The following is a 25,965-nucleotide window of genomic DNA, read 5'->3' as shown; positions in this document are numbered from 1 at the left end:
CAAAGTCGTATTCCGATCTCGTTAAAATTCTTTCAAAATCTTGATGTAAACTCTGTCAAGTGTCAATCGTTAAAATTTCTATTGTACGAGTTTCCCACTTAATATAACTTCCATGATTAAACTTGTCTCGTGATTTGAGGACTTGGCACTTTCTTAGTTTGTTCAATCGACGCTTTATTTACTCTTTGACATTCATAAGTTATCAAGAGATGACAACTTTGAAAGGATTAGATTAACAAGTCTCAGATTTTCAATAAAGTACAAATATTTTATACTTTACACTTGAATTTGATGAAAAAGATTCAGATTTCTTTATCAAACTCTTGTTCAAAGATCGTTTGTTTGCAATTGAAAAGAATACTTTATGATACTTATTCAATAGAAAAATATAAAAAGCTTTTCTATTTGTTAGTCTACGAAAACATGGACTCTCATTAGTATTACTTGAGAAAAGTACCTTTGTAACTCTTTTCATATAACTTTATGTACCGTTGAGATTCCCATGAATTCATATTTATTCAGTACTTACATTATCATTTATATGAGCGTAGAACATGTGGTTAACATACATATTTATAAAGCACGTTAAATATTTATTGTAGTTATTTATAAATATGTTAAATTCATTTACCAAATCAAACCACTCCACTTTTGTCTAAGGAGAAAATTCGACGGGTAGCAAAAGGTACACAGGATCTACAAACTGTCTTTAAAGACAAGCGAAAACCCGCATCTGTCTCCAGTATATGTTATATTAACTCATCGCAAACACATGCTTGTTATTTTATTATGAAAACTTAAGTCGTGTTGTCAAACAAAATAGTATGGTAATGTTAATACGATTGTATGTACACAGTCACGGCACGAGGTGTGCAGGCGAGGTGGCGGCGGCGCGGGACAACGGAGTTTGCGGCGTGGGCGTCGCGTACCACTCCAAAGTTGCCGGTAAGTGCTTGTATACTTACATATCTTATATGTGTATTGCTTCAAGGACTATAGCTTTTTACTTACGATCCTTGAGTATAAAGGCTAGGTAAAAGAATACGGTAAAGTTTATAAAAACTCTTCATTGTTAAAGTAAAGATGTGTGTGTCGTAAGTATACAAAATTTCAAAGCTTTAAGAATCCGATAGATCAAAATAATAATCCTTTTTAGGTTACTATACTGTAACAACACATTGGAAAAGATGAAATGAGCACAATTTGATTATATAAAAAATGTAATTGTGTTCTATTTTACGATAGTTAAGATAACAACAATTCTCTTTGCAATATTTTATTACCTTAGTAAACGAAAGATTTTCTCAGTGAGTTATTAAATAAAACCCTCGCAGTTGTTGCTTCAATTATTCAACAATTCTTCTTTGACGGCACTTCGTATTATGCAACTCGTTATTCTCAACAAACGCTACAAACATAGTTTTGTTCGCAATAAACGTAATAGAAATCTTCAGTGCCGTCTTTTCAGTTTCTCGTTTTGATTGCACTTTTATACTTCGCTCTCTAAGGATATTATTTTCTAGACTCTCCAATCTTTTTCTCCCCTCGAGTCGTTTACTTACTTTTAGTTTGTCTTTGAATTCACTTTGAATAAATATCGCGGTTCGTTCTTTTTCTGTTGAGTTTATTTCGTTAGTAAACATTACTTTAACGTGTATTCTAAATAAGGTATTTGAGTATTTGTAAACTAGTTAATTTATTCTCTGTTCTTACCTAACCCTTCAGGTAACGCAGTGGTGATGTTATACAATAAAAAAAATCAAGTGCCTACTTAATGTACTAAGAGCAAAGCCGTGGGTAACAGCTAGTATTCGATAATAGAATTTGGTACCTTAAAACCCTGATTAAATCGCTTTACAAGAATTCTTAAGTTGTACATCTCCAGCAGACACCGCTAAGTCGTCAAACTTCCAAGAATTTGGTTCGATCCTAAACTCGGGAAAAGTGTAATTGAGTTTAGGAAATCCTGTTATAACTCTAGATTGGAATTGTGGCGCATGATTTGGTAGTGGCCGTCTGTAATTCGGTTGGAGGCAATCACGACAATGAAGTTACATTTCCTTGAAACCTTTCTGTGATATACAACCGCCTGAAAAATTACCTAGTACCTTATCAATTGGTAGATGTGGGTATTTTTATAGACAAGGCAGTAGAAGAAAATCTATGGCCCTGTTTTTCTTGAAAATTACAAGCAATTCAATCGCAACGATCGGGAAAATCACCATTTGGAAATACTATAAGGTGTTAAATAACCTTTAGGAGGGTGAACGAAGGTGTGTTAAGTACCAATAGAGAAAACCTATTTTATATTTCCTACCATTACTACCGAAATGTAGTAATAAAAGCCATTGTCTCTTCCTTTCCACACCTATACACACAGGGTGTACGTATTGTGCCCTTAGTATTTCACTAGCACATGTCTTAATGATTCCATTACCATAAGCACTTAGACACAAGTAAGCTCACCGCAAATGGATCAACTCAATATTGTACGATATCATATCAGCAGATTATAACAGTGAACAATAACCATACATTTTTCATACAAAAACATATACGAATGCAAACGAGTTATCGAATTTAAATTCATTCCCGATACAAAAGGCCTTTTTATTTTATTTTTGCAAACGATGCGCCACAAGCATTTGCATTCATGACGAGTGCGGACAGCCTCAATACATTTTGAAACATTCAGTTGCGATGTATGTTCTTTTTTATTTTACCGATGAAACTCGCGCACAGTCACGTAACTAAAAAATAGTACGGAAATCTGACATCAAGAAGCGGCACATCAATCTTTTGTTATGAGAGTTTGAATAAATTTTACAGATGTTTCTGTAGTCTAAAAAAATGTAGTGTCAATAGCGTTTGTAAACGTACCTTCATGTGACAGCAAAGTATACCCAAAAGGTCTGTGAAATTAATATAAGTAATAACGTAACATTTTCTCATAATCCCTCTATTAGAAGATAATCCCAGGATGATTGCGTACTAGCCAGTAAATTACAACGGTACATCTTCGCACGTGTCCGAAGTCCCCTCAGAGTAGGCTAACATTACTTGCGCTTCGGCGGACCGTATGATTGCCACATTTTTGTACCTCCTACCTCGTGCTACTCCGACCTTTCACATCATCTAACGCACTGACCGTTATCAGGCCTAAAATTGCGACCCAGTGTCAATTAATTTTTAAAGGTTAAATGTGAACCCGCGATATTTAAAAAATGCCCAGTTGTATTTTTTGCCACGGTAAACGAGGCATTGGCAAAATTTGTACAGGTTATAACGGGTACCCAAAGCTCGGCTCAGATTCCGACAACAATAATTAGTTTCATGAATATTTTTTGTAGTCGGGCTGGAAAATTAATTATAAAATATTTTGATACTTTATTTTACTGAAGTTAATAAACATCAAATTAAGAAAATGTGTATTATTTTTTAATATCGTAGAAAAACAGCTGTAAACCATAACAAAATGGTTACTTTAAAATAACATTTATAACGTTTCTACTACGAGCAGTATCGTGTAGTGCTACTGGAATTTCCATTAGTGAAATAGTTTGTAGTTGGCAATTGTACGTCGCGTACAATATAGAACTTTCATCACATTATCGACACTGTTCCATGTGTGTTGTACTACGTAGTACATACAGGGTGAAAACAATACGTTTAACTATAAACAGTTTTCCTGGTTTCACCATTTACATTTTTAAACTTCTTTGTTTATTAGGATCAAATGATAGGTTGTCATCATTACTTCCAACAGAGTAGATATTTAGAATACTTCTTTATCAAATTATTTTAATAAACAGTTTTGTTACCCTAAACTCCCTTTCAGCGTGTTATTCATGCGTTTATGTATTAGTTATTTTTTTCAAGTTTGCTGTTCCAACAAGTTTTGTTTCCATCCTGTATATAATGTCTTGCATGTAGGGTTTGGTATGTTGACAAAGCGATACCGCGTAAGTGCACTACACAGAAATGTGCAACGGAATGTGTGATATTTTCATATTGTACAGTAGAGGGCGCTCGGGAGGAGACTGAAAAATGGGAAAAGTCTTTCTACTTTATATTTTTCTTACACATTTTATCTACTTTTCCAATATTCCGTGTTCATAAAGGGTAGTAAAAGTAAATGAATTGTAACAAAAGGAACAATTTCATTAAAATTTATGGGAACTCAAAAGCGTCGGGAGCGTTAAGTATAAAATACCGTATGTCCTTTTTATTGTCCTATATAAAAGTACGCTTCTGTAATAGGTACCTGCCGCTTTTTTATGACAGGATACAAGTAATATGTCAAAAAGATTGTGATTGGGTATAAAATAATTAATTTAGGATCATATAACAGTTCTAAAATAACCTCTATTTACTAACCAAAGCTACGCAAAAATCCGGACGACTTTGTGAACATGAAAATCACGCAAACGACTCATTATAAGGAAGTTTTCAAATCATTCCCTCACTAAATATATTCCACTTTGACGAATAATATTAATCGCATATAAGAGTTTAAGTACCAGCGATAAATAATAATTTTAGTCAAAGTCAAACATCGCCCACGGAGCGCCTAAAATTTCATATCAGGGAAATTTCTCGTGTCCAAGCTGACCTTTCGTCGGTAAGAAAACATTTGCAAACATCTCGTGATACAGATACAGCGAGGGAAAGCCGGCCGACTGGAAAATTGACCTCCGTTACACTTGATAGCACTGGAATTTTTCGGGTTTTGTTTTGTTAAAATAATACTAGGGATCATTTGGGTTGTTTGACAGTGAAACAAGGTGTTTTATATTCATATCTTGTTTATTTTTGGAGCTTTGTTATTTACCAAAATAGTTTTGTTTCTAGATCTTTCCACGGTATAAATAAAATACGTCTAATAAAGAAGGATTGAATAACCCTTGTGTTTATACTCAAGATCTTAATTATATTAATTCGCTACAAGAAATTGAAGATAACTTAATAATTTTACCTAGTAAAGTAGTAATTAAATTTTACTTATACTTTTTTTCTACCTTTGTTGTAATTTCTCATGATATTTAGGTTCATTTCTCAATCTTCATGCCCAACTTTAATATTAAAATCCCAAGTACGTATAAACACTGACAGATCTCTACATCTGTTGAATAACATACCCAACAGACGTTATGTCATCTTCACCTTATATTACCATCCCAAAACTGTTCCAAAGTCTTATGATAAGTCAGAGATTACGGCAGGCGGCCCCCGAGGGCGGGACGATTCCCTCTATGACGCTATAAAGGCCCTTCTCAAGATTACGACAGCGTCTTATTATGTTTGTGCTGTGCCTGTGCCATGATTGTGAACGTGGCCACTAACAAAAATAAGAACGTATTTTTTTGTCTCCACCAGATTTAATGATAAAAATCTCATTACTACTGTTGACGTGGTTAGAGAGATTATTATTAAACAGGGAAATTAAATGCTTACAAAATATGGTAGTATTTTTCTTTACCAAATGGCACTTTTTTGCAGTTTAACATATTCGACTTTTTGCAATAGTTACAGTTACACATCTTTTATAAATAATCCAGTGTTGTACTCTGATGCAACAAGCAGCCACAAGCGTAGAGTAGCCTAAATAGAACAAACGTACGTGCTACGAGTACCTACGCGTAACACGTGCACGCTACGAGTTTCGTAGCGAGGCTAAAACGTTGATACTCCGTATCAAAACTAATAAGCTAATATAAAATTGATTACCTTACAAAAAGCCGCCGTTTAAGCACTTAAATCAGATAAACAGGTACATTACCGTTATCGAACCAACTTCCTCAATATAGCGCACTACAAACTGTTTGACGAATCGAGGCTTTGCGGCAAACCAACCTGATTGTCAGCTTCACCGCCCTTTGTATACTAAATTGAAGATTATATCTGTTCAAACATTTTTATTTGAAAAATATTTTTAGATTACAGCGCAGTCGTAATTGAATTTGATTTGTTCGTTTCAATTGAATTGAGTTCGACGTTTGGTTGGAGGTGTTGATTGAAGTGGACTCTATAATCTATAAGAGTACTCTATAAAAAAGGCAAAGAAAAGAATTATCTTTCTTTTGTCTTCTTTTAAGTAACTTTATTAAGCAATTCTCTACTCTAACTGACTTAATTGACGATGTTCTGCTTAATTTATTTCAAACTTTATTGAGTTTTAATCAAGTTGCTGCTGTACTTATTTGCATTTTAGCAATTATGTTATTTGTAACACCTAATGTCAAACCAGTGAAAACAGCAGTAAAGATGAAGGAAGATGTGTTGGACCTTGTGGATAATGCTAAATTTTTAGGCATTACAATAGATTGTAAGTTACAGTGGGGACCACATATATCACAATTGGCGAATAGACTTAGTTCTGCAGCCTACGCGGTCAGAAAAATTCGTCAACTTACTGACATTGAAACAGCTAGGTTAGTCTACTTCAGTTACTTCCATAGTGTCATGTCTTATGGAATTCTACTCTGGGGTAATGCTGCCGACACCCAAACCATCTTTGTGCTGCAGAAAAGGGCTATTCGTGCAATTTATAACTTAGGAAGTAGACATTCACTAAGGGAAAAATTCAAGAAAATAAATATAATGACAGTGGCAAGTCAATATATTTATGAAAATTTAATTTATGTAAATAAAAATATCGCTCTTTTAAAAAAAAGGGTGACATGCACAACATAAATACACGCAATAAAGACAAACTTGTTATCCCAGCCACTAGGCACCAAAAAATAAATAAATCCTTCAGAGGTCAGTGTGTGCGATTCTACAATAAAATCCCGAGTGAAATTCAAAATTTAAGTCTCAATAAATTTAAGTTATTAGTTAAAAGTAATTTATGTCGTAAGGGATATTATACTATTAAAGATTATTTAGATGATAACAAAGCTTGGGACTGTGCTGCTTCTACCAAGTCTATTTCAAAATAATGTATTACAATTTGATATTATGACATTGTTATTAATTTGGAAATATTGACATTTAAAAAGAGCAAGCCGTGAGTTTCTTGCCGTTTCTTCTCACGAGCAACAGCTTTTCCGAAACGGTGGTAGGTAAAAAATATTTTGACGATTTCAAATACTTGTTAAAGTTTATGAAATAAAGAATATTTGACTTTGACTTTGACTTATGACGATGAGTTAAATTAAAGTTAAATTATTATACAACAAAAGTTAGATAAAAAATTATATTTCATTACATATTTTTATCTAAAATTTGAACGCAATATCAGTGACAACTATAAAAGGTTGATAGCACAGATATTTGATAACTAAGGAGACCATTAAAAAGTAATGTTTAATCAATATTGTATTCAACTGCACGCGTGTGGCGGGTTCGAATCCCACCCGGGAGAAATATTTGTGTGATGAACACGAGTATTTGTTCTGAGCCTGGATGCTTATTTATCTATATAAGTATATTAAGTATGTATCTAGAAGTATATAAGTATGTTTATCAGTTGTCTGTTTATACAAGCTCTGCTTAGATTGGAATCAGATGACCGTGTGTGAGTTGTCCAAAAATATTTATTTATTTATATATTCGTTGCACAGGTATCAGGATGTTAGACCAGCCTTACATGACGGACCTGATCGAGGCCAACTCCATGGGGCACGAGCCTCATAAGATTCACATATACAGCGCGTCTTGGGGGCCCACAGACGATGGCAGGACGGTGGACGGACCTAGGAATGCGACGATGAGAGCGATCGTTAGGGGAGTTAATGAGGTAAGGTTAATTACCGATTATTCCAAATTTTGTTTAAACGAAATGTGATACGATATGATTTATAATAGTTAAAGGTGAGGCTTGCTAAACATATGTATATTCGGTTCGTACGTTAATTGGCCTAGCCGGGCGGCAAGACCGAAAATATGTGTAGATGAACTCGATTGGCACAAGCCGAACAAGTGATTTGAGTCGGTGTTGTTGAATAAATGTTGTTGTTTCGATAAATATGTGTGTAGCAAGCCGAATTCTACAATTATTCTCCAACGTAGGCCAACACATCTGTGTAATGAAAGATACAAAAAATACGTGCATAATTTTACACCCTATATACGCGTGCAAAAGTAAAAAGAATGCCATGTCAGAATAATAGAATCCTATTTCCTTTAAGTTCTACTTTAAAAAAAGCAATACGCAAGCCAGAATAAATACGACCTCGTTTCTAAAGAAAATCCTTCGCAGAAACCTGCTGCCATAATTAATTTGATGAAAATAACCACATTCAAGTTGCATTTGTATTTCCTGGATTTCAAGTATTTCTGCTTCTGACAAGGTAAACGGACACTGTGGTTTCTTGGAAAACGAGTAACTTCCATGATAACGTAACAACTAAATTATGTTTATGTAAGTTTGCATTGAATAAATAATACTAACCGTTATCATAAGATGACGATACTGTCAACATTGCTAATAATACTGTTTTCTATTTAAGATTATGTTTACGTAAAAAAGTGTTCTATTACTAACCAGTAGAGTATGAAGAACAGTCCAAAATCGATTAAAATTTTAAGCTTTTGTTAATACAATGGTACGTGCGGTTTAAGATGTATGTATGTGTGCAGGTTTAGCAACAGTTTAAATGCGGGGAAATAAAATTCAGGCTATAAATAACCGTAGGATAAATAAATTAATATTAAAATTATAATTAAATTCAAGCACTGAAACAAAGGATGTCGAATTTTCCAAGTATTCCTTTTTCCCTGATGTTTACTTTGACAAAAGAAATTTCAGACTAAACATTTTCCATTTAACTAGACCGACATTTCCATGAAGTGTTCCCACAAAGATTTAACTAAAATGGATTTAACCAAATTAAATCCACACTCTGTCCAGTGTCCGGGCGCATTAGCGTCCACCACAAAACCATTTTGCGAGGGTATCTGAAAATAAATGCGGTCCTCATTTCATGTGGTAATGTATTCATGAATATAATTATTATACAATCATCAGATATACCAACATAAGTTTTTAAGGGTTTAGTTAATTTTCTAGCCATTTACTGCCCATAAAAAAGGCTACTCCTTCTATTCATTGGTCATTATAAAATACACGGATTTTGAATTATAATTTTGTAGCATAGCAGCAATGTTTGTTGTTCTTTTCGATAAGTGGATACTTCTACTGATTACTTAAATACCTGAAAACAATATCTACACAATACATTTCATTGGTATAAATAAGGTTGGCGTAGACTTTATTACATAGATTAATAAATGATTTATTACTATACCGCTTGATTTGTGAAAGTATTTATAATCATAACATTGGCGAAATATATTACGCTGTATTCAGAATTAAGTGGTAATCGATTTACACAGGTGTTTGCTTATATTTATATAAACGAATAAAGTCAATGACTCAAACAATTAACTGCTTTTCAATTTCATTCAGAAATCGCTCGCTACAGGAGATTACATGGATTATGTGATATTTATGACGAGAAAGGTATACTAAAGTAAGATAATGAATATTTAAAAGCCTCTGTAATTAATTAATCTATAATGAATACAAAATAAGCCTGTTCAAAAGAACCGCGTAACATGATAATCCCCGTTTGCATTTTTATGTAAAAAATAATTTGCATCAGATATTTATACCGAAAGACGGCTTTTTCGGTTAAAATTAATTGATCCCATGTATTTTTGGTTAGATTTGACTGAAAATGATAATAACAGATTATGTGAACGATTGGTTTCCGTACCGTCTTAAACTGTTACTAAAGGAATCGACGATATTCTAAACATTTCCTAGAGATAGACAGCCAGGCGTCTCATTTCTTATTGAAATATAAATATTCAACAATTTTAATGCTAAGAAGTGTCTCAACGTGTTATAATAAATGTGTAATATACATATAGTCTATTTTTAGTTTAGTACTTGGCACTTTTTGTTTAAAAAACAAGTTGAATAAAAATTTAAGAAGAGTACATATTTGCGTGCAACAATGTATTTGCGTTTATACTTGGTTAACACCCGTAAAAGCAACTTTTATATAAGTATTTCCATTATAAATTATTTATCACGATAGTTCAGACAAATTTTAGCATTAAACAAACTTAAACCACAACGTATTTATATTCAACACTAAATTATTTTATGTTATCTCTAAACAGCAGTTCTCTTTACAGCTACTAAAAATATTGTAAAACGTTTGAGTGCAGGATTTAACTTGCAGTCATTAAAAACTACTATCTTTATACAGTTCCATTAAATGTTGACATTAAATCCCTCGTGGGTGGGGTTAAGTTACACCCCAGGCGGCCGTAAGGGGTTGAGTGACACCCCAGTTGGTCGAAAGAGCTTTGAGAAATCACCTGGCTAAATTGAACCACCCGTCGGCTTTCATATTTTTTCTGTCACTGGCGTTAATGGAAGTTATCCTTATCTGACTTGTACTTATAAATAGTTAATGGAAAAATCCTTGTGATTTCTTTATGTGGTGAAAGCTTGTGAGGTTTCCTGTTAGGAGTAGAATTACCTCTATTATTACCTTCTCAACACGTTGTTAATAGTCCAGGATAATTGCAGGAAATCGGACTTTCTTGGTTGGTAACCGTACCCTTGAATTAGTTGCAGTAAACACTGGTGACAAAATCATAAAAAATAGGTATTTAAAAGTGAATAAAATGTATTGAATATTCTTATTTCGCTTTACATTTTGCTACTCAATTTGCTACTGCATTTTGCTACAATATTATAAGTAGGCATTTGAAAAAGAATTCAGAAAATCGCATCGTTGGCCTACCTACGTTCTAAAGCAATAAACGTGTACAGTACGTGTACAAGAATAGCCTTTTATCATCCTAAAAATGGACGGTATTCATCTGAATAATACGGTGGGACTTTTCCAGATTGACTCCGATTTTTCCTGAATGGATTAAACATTATTCATTTGACTTTATCGACCCCACGGAACCCTTTGAAATCTTTTGTGCCGTCAAGAATTGTCACAACAATGAAAAAGATAGGGACCCGAATCTGATCCTTTGTCGTTGAAATATAAGAGTCGCTTTGAGGAAGATTTCCACTTGATGTTTACCTAGAAGATATCCATTTATAACTGGGAAGGGGAGAACTTTTCTCATCAAAATGGAGTTTTTCGGATATAATTAATCATTATTATTTGATTAACAAAAATCACAATGGCGTGGAATAAAAATATCACAGATTCTTTGTTTCTCTATCAACCCACACGATAGCTAGTTTAGGTGTCCTTTCGTGACCCAAATCATAATAAATGCTCGAGTTCAACCTAGTGGACTACTTCTAATACAGTGATCAACCCGGTCAAGGTTTGAATGTCACCCCGTCAGACTCATTTATCATCCAAAGCAATCTACTGTCTTTACAAGCAATGTTCTACATGCATGTAATCATTTATTATACTTTAAGATTTGTATATTTTTGCAATAAAATTTGGTCCAGTTGTTCCAACCACTTTTTTCGCTTTCCACACTGATCTAGCATAAAAGCTTTGAAGATCAAGCGTAAAAAGATCAGTTGAGAGTACTTGAAATAAGACAAAGCATATCCCATTAGTCACACAATAAAAATCTGTACAATAAAACAAAGAAATAAGCACCATCACGTACTTAATCTCCACTCAGGTAAGCGCTAAAACCTTGCCGTTTAACTTAGCCTTGCTTCCATTAAACTCGGCTTCATTTCCGCCACCGATCGACGTCATTTCCCAACAGAAAGTGGTTGGCGCGATTCACTTGAAAAACGACAGTGACAGTACTTCCTGTGTTTAACAAGACTCGAGACTTGATTATCGACAACTTTGACTTTAATCTTATCTCCTAGATTATATTGCTCGTTTTATAAAGTGGTGTGTTTGAACTTTACAAGTGCGACGTGAAGTAACCTCTAAGGAATGCTTCAAACTAAACTGTCTGGGAAATATTAGTTATAGTTGTCTCATAGAGTCAGTGAACAGCACTAAAGTGACTTTAATATTCTTGTTTTAAAAGGTTAATTGATCTTTTGGGATTCTTTACAGCCACGTATTACAGTTTCTAGAAAATCCCATTTCGCTTTTCCAGATTACAAAATTAATTATTTTATAACTATGAAATTTCTATCGATTTATATTTATCTTGTATGTCTTTTGTTCGGGTTGGAGACCCTTGGCTCGTAGTAGTGCAGACACCAATTAAAAAAAGAACTTACATATACTGCCTATATACCCATTTCCAATATCTAGTCTTATTTGTTACAAAACAATAAATCAGATTTTTTTTATAAACTAAGTTTTGTTATATTGGGCTTCTTCAATATCTATTTGTTTCGTTATGTAATCGACTTATATCAGCACAGAGACACATTTGATATCGGAAAACTTGCTCTGATATATGAGAATACGTTTACAAACAAAATATATCCTTAGGGTACAAAAAGAAATCATTTCATATCGTGTCAAACAGTTCGACAGGAAAATAATAATCATATTTGTAGAGAACATTATTTTATTGTATCATCTGTCATTTATATTTCAACAACTTTTTTCGTTATTATCTAAATATTTTGTGCTGATATATATTTTTTAATAATATTCTTCTAGGCTAGAGATACTCATAAAATTTAAGTCGACAACAACAAAATACATTTATTTCAAATTCGGACCCAAAGCGATAAAACTCAGGAGTCGACCAACAAAACCTAACTGCCTACGAACTCAAGATTTATTAAAACAGACATTATTTGAGTATACATTTATGCGTGAAACCTTGAAAATTTTCGCAGTACCGCGGTAACACGGACAAGGGTCTGACTTATTAACATATACCGACATTAATTTCCAGTACCCTTTGTACCTATCTCTTTGCGCATATTCAGGGAATGTGTCGTGTTATTGCGTATACTAAGCGAAATATGGTAACAAGCCTCAAAGGCAGTTCAAAAGGCGGCATCCGAACGTTGAAAAAGGTTTTCAGGCTGCGCGGTTAGATAATATTGTTAGTCGTTATTCAACCTTGTACGTGTGTTCAAAGATACGACAATGTTATGTTAATTTTGTTTAAATTACTAAAGTGTAGCGAATATATTAAAATATATGACTGCCTCTGTGGCAGTCGTATATTTTAAACGATAGAGTATCCGACTGCTGATCATAAGGTCTCGGGTTTTAACATGTATGTAAATTAAAGTATTTCGTGAATTATCTACAAATAGTTTCGTTAAAATTCGTTTGGAAAGCTATATACCTAAACGCGTGTCTACAGCGTATAAATTACTAAGATAAAACTAGCAACTCACATCAAAACTTTGTATAATTTATTTGCCTAATAGTTTCCGGTACTAATGTCATTAACATCGGACGTAGACATTAGATAGTAATGAGCTTTATGTTACAAGGTAAAGGTTATTCGTGTGACCGTGACCGCTTACAGCCTGCCGCCTTGTAGTTCCACTGAATACTTAATGTAACACGTTGCAAGTGAGACCTTTCGAACTGTTATATTTTTATTTTATTGGTTGTACGAATGAGGATTTATGAAGATGAACAATTACTATTCAATTTTTAAAGAGCTAATATACATTGTACATATACAGCGTGGTGGGCTCAAGGCCTGACCCCTCCCTCGTTTGGGAGGAGACCCCTGCGGCCTGCCCAGCAGTGGGACAGTAATGGGTAAAAAAAAATACATTTTTTAAAGATAAATATTGATTATTCCAATAGGTACCTAATCAATATATATAACGAATACTCCGAAAGATAATCTGAATTTGATTTATTATTCGAAGAAACAAACTGAAGACAAAGAATGTAATTATATAAACACGGGAATTAAATTACTGACAGATCGAAACATAAAAAGAGAACATTGAAGTTAATAAAAACAAAAATTGTTTCACTACTTCTCGAATGTTGGACAAAATTAGTTTACACAGACGAGCTTATCGATTCCTTGTTCACAAACAATATTTAAAAGTATAAGTACTATGTAGACATTACAAAAACTAGACTTGTTTATTGTTATTTATGATCCATGTTTAGATCTTCAATAATCTATAGAGCTATAGCTATATGATTTCATAACTTTTCTTTAAACTTATTTTTATCTTGGAATTAAAAAATACTTCATTATAGTTGTATATTATCAACAAAACAAACAACAATGGTGACCTGTCGGAGTCGAATGGATCGCATATTGTACAGCGTTCAATCATAGCCCTTCATATGTGGCAGACATACATAAATTATGACGTTGTGAGCTGCTGCGGCTCGGTGCCAATCTATTTTTGTTTTGTGTTGAGGCTGCGGTGAAACGAGGAAATTGAACCTTTGTAGCCTACGTTCGCAAGCATAATAGCGGTTACAAACGTAGGTATACACCGTACCACACCGGATTTACAAGTAGACTTTACTCATAAGTCGTACCTGGTTTTTTTTCGTATCTATATCGTATACCTACTTACCTAGAATTGTATTTTTTTATCTAATCGCTACGCTAATTATTTTGTGTTTTTTCGTTCGTCGTTCCAAACTGTAAAGATTCAGTAAGAAATTAGAAGCCAACTTCTTCGGTCGTTTCCTTCATTAGTTTCATTAAAAAACAAAGAGATTGTCATGAGATATCTTTTAAGTGTAAGTGTAATATTATATAAAACTAGCTGACCCGGCGAACTTCGTACCGCCTAAAATATGCAGAATTAAATGTGTATGTTTCAATATTTCTGAGACATTTTCTTAATATTTTTTCTGTAAGAACTTTCTCCTTATAATAACAAATACAACACAAAAAGAATTAGTAAAATCGGTCCAGCCGTTCACGCGTGATGCCGTGACCAAGGAAAACGGGTTTCATTTCGCTGTAATTGCGACGTTTTCATACATGTACCCGTTTATAATATTCTTATGTGTATTTTTCATTCTCAACGACAATAACATCGCAGTCTTTTTGCCCCGAGGACGTGATATAACTACCCCATCCAATCATACAAATTGCGAGTCATCCCACGCAATCCGAGCGCCCGCGCCACTGGCAACGCGACTGCACCCTAACCTACTACTTTACTAATTCATTACAGTTCAAGGTCGCCGAGAGCTAATGTTGTTGACATTTCTCATGTTTATTATGATGTTGTTATGACTTAATAGCCAACCGTAGCCATTGATGGAATACTGTGAAGCGGAGTAAACTTCCGTCACGCGCTCTTTTGTGTTGTAGCATCAAAACTTTGACCTGTTATACATCGCTTAACCGATTCATTGCCACCTTCATTTTCGTGAACATTCCAGCCAGGCCCCATTCATTGGTCGGTGGCTCACCATTTGAGCCATCGGCCTCCCTGAAGGATGACTCAACTGATGAGTCATTGGCTCCTTGTAATGATTTAATGCTTTTCGCCATCATTCGAGCCAGTCTGACAACCAGAAACGTGTTACTGTGTTCTCCTATTCGAATTTGTGGATAATAAAAGTTAATATGGCGTTTCAAGGTAGTATTTGTTGGTTTTAATGAAACATTGCAGAGGTAGTAAACATTTTGGTAGTATTCAATCATTATTTATTATTGTAATATTATTTGTAGATAATCAGGACTACGACGATTTTACTGAATGTAGCCAGGCAATGTCGAACGAGCAATTATTGTGTTTATAAATTTTATAAATATATATATATTTATTTAAATATATGCAACAAATGCTTGTATAGCGATTTAAAAAATATTCAAGATGTTTTGCGGCAGTTATACAAAAGGTTTATGACACCTGACTAATAAAAATATTCTCTAAATTGAAGGGCCAGGTCTGATATTCACGGAAATGTTTAATGAGATCTGAAAAATGGTAGTTTAAGTGTTTTTTTTTTTTTAATATCCGTTTTTATACAATTTTGGTTTGACTCACCAATTGAGCCATCGGCCTTCCTAAAGGTTTTTTAATGACTCAACTGTTGAGTCATTGGCCATGAATCGGTTAACTGCAGAATGGACTGTAATAAAGATATTTCGGCAAGAATCAAAGCATTTTACTGATATTAGGAACCTAACATAGAAGTATTAGATAGTTTGCCGTCTAAAATAACGTAACGTTCGCACGACATGTTAAACATAAAGCTACCACGTTGCTGCTAAAGTAAACAACTATATTATTATGATAATAACTTTAGCATAAACTAGAAAATAACATCAAACAATTTTCAGCGTTCCTCCCGTTTATAAGTTATATTAAGATGCTTGTTTGATAGTAAACGATTACACTATATGTATATAAGCGGTGTGTCGTCAGCTTGCAGGGTAATAAACTAGCCTCTCATTAAGGTCAGACTGTCAATATGTTGTCTTGTAGCCAATGTGTCCAGACGATACATAGTCTATGAGGCGAGACGGTATCGATATTATGCGATATCGTGCTGGGATAAGGTTTATGCTCTGCATGTCATTACTTTAATAACAGTGGTTGCTGTATCATGTTTCAAGTTTATTACATAAACACTGTAAAGTTTGTTTTAACTATGATTTTGTAGCTAAATACCAGTTTGTTACAGACAAGACGATACTAGAGTTTCATAGTTATATCAAATGTAATTATTAAAATTTTACAGTACATTTTAAATTAATTTTACAGACGGATTTTGGCAAATATTTTTATTCGTTTATGAAGGCAATTCTCTGCCATTATCGACTATCGACAGCTGGCTAAGTATCGAAAAATGTTGTATGAAATCAGATTAGGGGGCGCCAGACGAAACTTAAACTACTACCCACTTTAACTTTTACTTTTTGTAGTAGAGGTACATTTTAAATATCGAGCAAAGACTCTTCTGCAGGTCAACTTTTCCATAGACCGTCAACCACTTTTAAATATTGAAACCAACGCTCACAATAAAATTTCATTATCTGGTATGCATTTATTCATATCTACTTGTTCCACAGGGACGCAACGGTCTGGGCAACATCTACGTCTGGGCGAGCGGCGACGGCGGGGAGGACGACGACTGCAACTGCGATGGGTACGCCGCGTCCATGTGGACCGTGTCTATCAACAGGTGGGTAACACACCCTTACTTTACCTTCCAACTCTACATGTTGGGCTCAGAGTAAATGGTGCAAAGTTTTACTGCAATAACTGCAATCTGACGTAATACGATGCGCATAAAATCCTTGAGACACGAGCAAACAGTCTTTTGTGGATTTAAATTTTTTTTATCTATTCGTACTACCAACTAACTTGGGTTATGAGGAGTCTAATTCAGATGCAACAATTTTGTTTCAAAACTCTCAAGTTTTCATCTTTTATACTCAATATTGTTTATTTCGTTACAATATTCATGCAATAAGATTGTGATTGGAGCCTTCTTTTAAGCAGAAAATTGCCTGTAATAGATATATAGTTTATTTATACAGTTATATATTTACGATATAAAGTTGCACCTGCTCAAAACTAGCACTCGTTAATAATTATGAAGAAGATTTATTCCGCTTGCGGTCTACCCTCTACAATCTATCAACGTAGATAGTGCTAATTTTAGAAAGCTGCCTGGAGAATATTAATTATTCGGTACTTCAGTGCCAGTGATCAAACATCTCTGACCTCTCTACGTCAAAGATAAGACGATGGTCAGTTTTATGTTTATTTAAGTAAGCAATTAGTACCTTTGAAGTTATGTTGTTTCATCTCAGCACCTACAACCATATAAAAGCAACTAGAAAGTTAGGGTGTTCGTTCTGGTATAAATAAACAACTAACGCCTTATGAACATTGTGTATGACCAAAAATAGACAACAAAAAAGCTACGAATTATTCTTTACAAATATTTAAATCTCAGATTTATAAGTTAGACTAAGTATTGACCGCCGTTATCAAAAAAAAATGCAACGTTATATGATATGAAAAGATTTCTTCAAAACGGTATAACATTCTGTCTTGAATTTCCGGTCATATTTTCGTTAAGTTTTAAACAGGTCTTAACAATTTAAATGAGTTTCTAAGTATAAAAGCCGTAATTACTCAAACTTATAACAGTAAGTATTTACATTTTAAAATAAGTCGCTCGAGCTGACCCGCTTGTTTGTTATTTATCAAACGAACGAAGATTCATCTCGGCTTCAAAGTAATTACAATTTTTATCCGCGTTGACGGGAAATTATTACAAAGGAGATTTCTACTGACAAATGATTAATTGAGTGCCGTTATCAAAGACGAAGAAACATTATTTGTTATAATAACAAGAGATTTAAAGAACGACATCTGTGTTTCTATGTCACTTGTGGATATAGCTGAAAATGGGTGCAACTGATTCTGTAGTATTTTTAAAACTTATCCTTTAAAAAAGGCCATTATCAGCTAATAACAATGCTTTTTATTAATCAAAGTATATTTCTACGAATTTCTAAATTATGAATTCGTAGACTTTCAGTTTTAGGTTTACCTATTCAAGAAATCTGGAGTTTGTATTGTTAAAGTTCTACTTTTTGAAATTAAAATTCTGAAAACTTTTACAAGAAAACAACCAGTATATATTATTTTCAACTTTAAAAGTAGTCAATTGAGTTATGAAACTCTATAAAAGGTAAACTGTTTAGCCCGCACCAAATTCAAGCTTCGTTACTCTGAAAGAGGTGCCTAACTACACAAAATTTGCTTTTTGGAACTCTCAAGCCGACTTAAATAAATAAAAAAGGCTTTTTAACTTTGTTTGCTACGCCGTAGCTGTCGTAGCCGTCGTAGACCCTAGCCAAAGGGACAAGACTAACTTTGGACATTACGCAGACGTCTAGACTAACGACATGTGTGTGGTTTCTTTTGTTTAAAATGTCCTTAAAAGTTTTATATCGTAATTTAATCATCCAGGCTTTTAACCTATTTTCAACTTTTGCTACAATTCTCTAATTTAGAAACAAGATTTATCGAAATTTATTTTCGAATATTCCTAAATCTGTATGTAATATACTAGTTGTATACATAAGAATCCTCTATTTACATTGAGATTAATTTACTAGAGACATTGATACATAGGCAACACTACACTTAATAGCCAGATCAAAGCGCCGGCCCACTAAGCCAATTTATATGTTAATTAAGGACAACACGGAACAACAACAGCCTTAATTAAGCCCACGATCGATTCAATATTATATACATTTATAGTTCTGCTTTAGTCTTTTGGACATTCACTTGGTGATAAAGGAATGCGTTAATTGTTTCCAACGAGAATAGTGTTTAAAATTACTTAGTTTTGCTGTTTATCAATACATGAAAATATTGTTTTGAAATAATAATTTATGTTTTTAGTTTACAAGGCTAGGTCGTGGCCCTAATATGAGAAAAGATGTCCAAATAATCCTTTAAAACTTTAAAGAGAATATTAATTGAAAAACAGCTTCAAATATACCTCTACGAGAACTAATTACCAGTATGAAAAACACTGTGTAGACATTGTTTTTACTAGTTCATTAAACCCAAATATTTAAAAGGATTGTATTGGATGTTTTTTTTATATCCAAGGAAAATCTAGAACACAAATAATCTGAAACTTAATTTTATTTGCAGTGCTATCAACGACGGTCAAAACGCACACTACGACGAATCCTGCTCCTCAACCCTGGCCAGCACATTCAGCAACGGTGCTCGGGACCCTAGCACGGGAGTAGCTACCACTGACTTGTATGGCAAGTGTACGGCAACACACTCCGGAACCTCGGCCGCCGCGCCTGAAGCCGCTGGCGTCTTCGCTTTGGCTCTACATGCTAAGTAAGTAAAACAACAAAGAGGAAGATTTATTATAAAGTTACGATGTTGATGTTTTAATCTAACAAAAGTGTGTTTTTTAAAGTTTACTGGTAAAATTCCTACCAATTTCAAGACAACTCAACATGCGTGTATTTTTAACTACCAATTTTACTAACCAATTTAATTGCTAGCCGTTGCTTACAATCTTAATCTAAGGCTAGAGAGTGTTCTGCCAATTAATCTACTTCCAATAATGACACGCATAAAGTTTTTATGTTTATGACATCTTTACCACTTTTGATGATGATCAATTCCTAATTTTGTTTGCAACAGTTTGACTCAATATATGTACGTTTTTACTTCCGCATTAAGTCCTTTACTATTCCTTTTAATAGAATTTACCTTATAATATGGTTTCACGTACAGGTCTTGTGAATACAATTTATCGCTGTATACATATTAAAGTGGCATTCGTCCAGCGACTAGAAAGGTAAATGTATTGAGCTGTTTATCTTACAAAGTGGTTCGACCGTTACCAGCGCGGCTTAGCTCCTGAGTGGACGATTACTATAGATTAGGTGTACTGACGTACTTTATAGGGGGTAAAGAAGCCTGCTTTTCACATTATAGTGACTGTTTTGTACGTCACACGGTATAATCTATCCACTCACGTGTTTTTATTTGTAAAGTAGTCTCATTTAACACAGTAAAAATAGCTTTATTTGGTGGAAATTAGCTTAGAAAAAATTTAAGACTAACTTTTAGGAGACAATAAGGATGTGATTCTTATTTAATAAAAAAAAATGACTTTACGTGTGGTAAAGCGAGTTCATATTTATATTTGGCTCGTGGTTACTCAGAGGAAAGTATAATAAAGTAGACATAAGTACCTAAAACCAATACCATAAGTGACCTGTGTAATCTAGCATGCATACTTGCGTATATAGTATTATTCTATTCCAGCCCAAGCCTGACGTGGCGAGATATACAACATTTGACGGTGCTGACTTCAAAGAGAAACTCACTCTACGATGCTAAGGTAAAACAATAATATGTAAACATTGTATTAAGAATTCACCCAATTTATATAGGTTGCTTCGTAAACTTTAGGTTTAATAAATATACAAACAAATAACTTTACACCCGAACTTGAGAACCGCGTGGATTGTAGAGACCTAAAATTTCACTATGCCTACAACATCTACTTTTGCAAACTTGATACTTTTAGTAACACAAACCCTGGTCTGAAATTAATTAAACACATTTCCAAGTTTCTAAAACAATTCATTTATCCAGCGCTATAACGCCGTAGTGACATTGTTAAAAAGAACAATATGATCTTTTGAACAAAATGAAACAAGTTAGTGATTGAGTCTAAATTCCGCGTAGGTGTGGGATTATTCTCCGATTCGAAATCATTAAAATTCAATTACTAACTCTAAATGAACCGGCGGAAAGTTCTTTAGTCTTTCATTACTGGATTTGTTTCCAATTCATTTGTTTTTCAAGTAAGGGATCGGACTGGTTGACCCCATTTATTGTGTGAAAGATATAACCTAATAGTTTCGTTATTTTTTTAGCCGTTCACGAAAATAATGTTTATTAACTTCTTTTGTTTATAGTTGTGCGTATTAATAGTCACAAAATTTATTTATTTGTTTCAAAGAAAATATATTGAACTGAGACGTATATTATTTTTGTGCCAGTTATATGTTATAGGCTTTACTTTCGTCTAGACATTTATTATATCGAGATCAAAACTTTCAGAATCATCTTTCAACATCAGAATTATTAATTACTCAGATCTTTTGTAACATTATTGAAACTTTTCAAGAATCTTAGAATTTATAAAACTTCTTATAAAACAACTGAAGAGATCTTTTGCTAACTCTTTCTCCTTTCGATTTATAAAACTATGTATTTTTAGAACATTAAACAAATATCTACAAGATCAAAAGTTTTACCTCTTATTCATAAAAACACATGAAGTTATGAAAGGCTTATAAAGTGTTTTGTTTCTTTCACTCCTTAGCGAAATGAAAAAGAATTTCATAACTAAAATAGGTTTATAGAGTGTTTATAAATAAGAGGGTTAGGTTTTAATAACACCATTGTAATTTTACGTATTTAAAAACAGTTTATGACGAAAAGTTCTTTAGCAATGTTAAATTATAGAATGTTTGATCCTATCTTAGGGTCGGTTCCACTGGACTATGAACGGCGTGGGCTTGGAGTTCAATCATTTGTTTGGTTTCGGTGTTCTGGACGCGGGCGCCATGACAGCACTGGCTGCCAACTGGCGATCAGTACCACCTCGGTATCATTGCGAAGCTGGATCTGTTAATACTCATACGTAAGTATAACTATTATATTATATTATTATATTATATTAAAAACTCTTACTTTAGAGCAGGGGTTCCCAACCTTTTCTTAGTCCGGGACCACTTTTATATTATTCTGATTAGCAGGGACCACTATGTAAGTATTTTAAAAATAAAGTGTAATAGTAGTCCAGAAAATTTTTAATTTTAAAATCATTAGCGGACCATATTTTGGCTTCCACGGACCACTGGTTGGGAACCACTTCTTTAGAGAAAGGTATTTACAACTATGTAATAGTTGATGGAAATAACTATTTGACAAGGGTGACAGATTCTTGGTATTTCGTTTCGTATTCTCGACATGCTTCTAAGAAGGGCGCGTCAATACTCAATAGACGATCCCCGTTGTCAATAAATTAAGATAACATTGGTTAAACCACATCAAAGGCCTTCTGGCGTCAAGAATACTTTAACACTGTTGTCCATCAATCAAAGAAAGTTCGAGAGTCCAAAACAATGAGACATAGTAACTTTGCTTGTAAGTATTTTAAACCTCAATTGTTTTTTATTGTTTGGTTTTAGAGAAGTCCCCATAGACGGTACTCTGACGTTGAAGATCGACACGACGGCGTGCTCGGGCACCCCCAGTGAAGTACGGTACTTGGAGCACGTGCAGGCGGTGGTCAGCGCCAACGCGAGCCGACGCGGGGACCTCGAGCTGTTCCTCACCAGTCCCATGGGCACGAAGTACGTTCATTATTCAGCTATCGTCGATATTCCAAAACAAAGTCTCCATAGTTATTAAAATATGATCCCAGCATAGTTTATTTCAATTTATTTCCATTTTTTCAACGCTATTAGTTTCTATTTTTATGGGTTGGGCAAAAGTCTTCGTCCAACTCCTTTACGTATTTGTCATTATCCCTTTCCGTCTCCTGCCGATGGTCAAGTATTAATGTTAAAGTTTCTTGTCTATCACCGCTACTTGGCCTCAACTTTTATATTGTTTTATCATGTTTCAGATCAATGATTCTGAGCAGGCGAGCTAACGACGACGACTCTCGTGACGGATTTACCAAGTGGCCCTTCATGACCACGCACACGTGGGGAGAGTATCCGCAGGGCACATGGACTTTGGAGGTACTTACTCTTAACAGGGCTATTCCATACAATTTGAGCTATAAAATATAGACAAGTAGACTATCAGCTTCAGTTCATTGAAAAACTCAACTCTCAACTTTTTAGGAAATTTTTATCTATTGATGGCTTTAATTTTTTTTACCTTTTTGGCCTTAGCAAGAAATCTTACTTATTCATTAATTAAAATATTGTAAAGCAGAAATACGACAAAAGTTACCGGGACCACTCTATTGTCATTATCATAAGTCATTTTCTATGATATATTCTTTCTTCAAAAAAATATCAGAAGACCTATCTTGAAAAGCATAGTCTTCTTAGGATTTAATACTTCTTTTAAGAGGCAGAGTAGTTTTAGTCGGTGTAGTTTTAACAAGTGTGTCATGTGGTGCAGGCGCGCTACAACGGCGGCGCGAGCCCGGGCGGCTGGTCGGGCTGGGTGCGCGGCTGGTCGCTGGTGCTGCACGGCACGCGCGCCGCGCCCTACGCCGCGCTCACGCCGCAGGACCCGCACTCCAAGCTCGCCGTCGTCAAGAAGGCGCACGAGGACAACGCCACCAACTAGACCCACACTACAACACGGTGCACTTTGCTGGACGCGGATACTCTGTGTGTCTTCTCAGTCTGAACTTGTTGCAAACGAAGTCGATACTCCTTTATTGATCATTTAATTTTTCTGCTTCCATTCTTTTATACTCTACAAATAAAATAGTGGTCTAAAGTTTAACAAATATCCTTCTAAATCTTCAGACAAGGCTAAGAATTAACTATAAAAATAATTTATGTCTCTTATCTTCTGAAATCTGAAGAAGAAATATTAAGTACACCAATCAAAGTTTTTTCTTTCTTTGGCATGTATCCGTGACCAGCAAAGTGAACCCTGGCAGCAACAAATGTAGGCATAACATGATCAACTGAGTAACTTCCAAATACTAAGCTTTTATATCTAATATCCTCTTCTCTATATCTTATCTCTCGCTCTAATATCCAGTGTTGCCGATTGCGAATGTTATGTCTGCCGGAAATATAGTGTTTGGCAATACTGTTGTACCCTTATACATGGTATTGGCAAATGTTGACTCCTTCTAATGATTGTTAGATTTTGTTTCCTAGTAAACGGTAACTGCACATAATAATATAGAAATATTTTCATAGTAGCACTGTATATTGATGATTTAATTATATTTTCTGCCATCAAAAGTATTTCTAAAATTGTAAAAGATTGCTGTTACCGTTTGTTAAATGTGAACTGAGTAAAAATGGCGATAAAATAGGTTATTTTGAATGACAAAATAATTTTCTAAAGTGGGAATTAATTGGTTGGATTGATTCCTAACGTTCTCTCTACTCGATTTTTTGCTAATATCGCCATTTTTATTAGTGGTCAGAGGAAACGAAGGTGTAATTACTGTTTTGCAAGTTTGAAAAAAGCGGGTAACAATTTTGTCTTTGACTGTACTATGTGTTGGAATTAGATACTTTCATCTTGTGTTATAAAATCTTCTTGTTTGTCTATGATTGAACTTGTATTTTTATAAATTATTAATTCGTTTTGAATGAATTTGTTTTGAACCATTATAAAAATCTATTTCAGGTTCTAATAATTTTCTCTGAATATTAAATTAAATGTATCTAATTAAATAAACGTTGGAACGGAACGTACCTAACCCAAAAAAATATAATCAACAGTACAGTAACGATCAAAAGTGTAAAGTATAGAATATTTAATTTATTTTTCCTAAACTGAAAATTGAAATGACATTATTTTTGTAACAACGTCGCCGTAGAATAGATAGAAACATATTTATTTTGTATGAATTTTGTTCATCTTCTATATAAATCTAGAAGTTACATAGACAGACGGACATATCAGGTAACGTCGTAATGTGCCGAACTTAAATACACAAATATAAACTATTTATTTTATAATGACGAAGTTGAACAAGATTTATTGCTAACTTTTATATTCAAACAACATTCATTTTATTATTATAAATATTGGCTCAATTATTTTTGTTTCTTTGTAATCATCATGTCGTAACTTTTATTATTATTACTATAAATTATATATTTTTAGTTCAAATGTATTGAGAACGAGTATTAAATTTCAGTTAATTTAATTTTTGTTTGTTAAGTTAGTTAGTTTTTAATTGAATTCAAATGGCCTTAATTTAACCCAGCTAAATGAAGCTCATTTGAATATTTTTGTTCAATAATACTGTATCGAAAGATGCGTATGTTAGAGTATTTACAAAGAATATATTAGAGAATTATCGTTATCGAATAAGATATAATAAAATAAAGCTATTTATATGACAACATGATTAAAGAACTTCCTTTTGGGGCCCACTAAAACTGAATGGTTATTTATTACAGCCTCTTTGCATCTATTTTCTTAAAGAATAAAATTTATTATTAAAATAAAAATTTCAAACGTTTTTCACTTCCATATTAACCAACTTACATTATGTATTTTACATTTATAGTTATATGGGCATTACAGTAGGTTTATTACAAAGTCGTTAGGATAATGGTTAAGAAATAAAAAAACATATAAAGAAAAAATATATTATGTACTATTATTATAGAAAATATAATGTGATTTGGTGTTGTATTTGAATTAAATGACGTTTTTGTAATTGATAATCCTTTCCCTTTAACAGTTTTCTCTTTGAAAGTACCTAGTAGTTCATACTTGACGCTCACATTTTTTTCTAATCTATTTCATACTTTAAGAAAGCAGTGATGCATATACTTAATTACAAAAGAATATTTACCTTCCTGCAGTTTTTATTTTGACCAAAA

General features: G+C 33.7%; 1 protein-coding gene across 1 annotated transcript in view; it reads left to right on the top strand.

Annotated features, from left to right (window-relative positions):
- The window catches only part of amon (prohormone processing protease amontillado), a 91,607-nt gene extending 65,773 nt beyond the window's left edge, over positions 1-25,834 (top strand). Inside the window, exons 6-14 of the mRNA XM_076126713.1 lie at positions 857-945; positions 7,566-7,741; positions 16,906-17,018; positions 19,523-19,723; positions 20,666-20,741; positions 21,898-22,055; positions 22,606-22,770; positions 23,046-23,163; positions 23,555-25,834. Coding sequence (XP_075982828.1) covers positions 857-945; positions 7,566-7,741; positions 16,906-17,018; positions 19,523-19,723; positions 20,666-20,741; positions 21,898-22,055; positions 22,606-22,770; positions 23,046-23,163; positions 23,555-23,725 — 1,267 coding nt within the window. The 3' untranslated portion in view covers positions 23,726-25,834. The remainder of the gene's footprint in view (positions 1-856; positions 946-7,565; positions 7,742-16,905; positions 17,019-19,522; positions 19,724-20,665; positions 20,742-21,897; positions 22,056-22,605; positions 22,771-23,045; positions 23,164-23,554) is intronic.
- Positions 25,835-25,965: the final 131 nt, after the last annotated feature.

Source organism: Anticarsia gemmatalis, chromosome 19 (genome assembly GCF_050436995.1).
Source record: "Anticarsia gemmatalis isolate Benzon Research Colony breed Stoneville strain chromosome 19, ilAntGemm2 primary, whole genome shotgun sequence".
Lineage (NCBI taxonomy): Eukaryota > Metazoa > Arthropoda > Insecta > Lepidoptera > Erebidae > Anticarsia > Anticarsia gemmatalis.
Note: the sequence above shows the minus strand (reverse complement) of the source record. Positions and strands in the feature narration are given on the sequence as shown.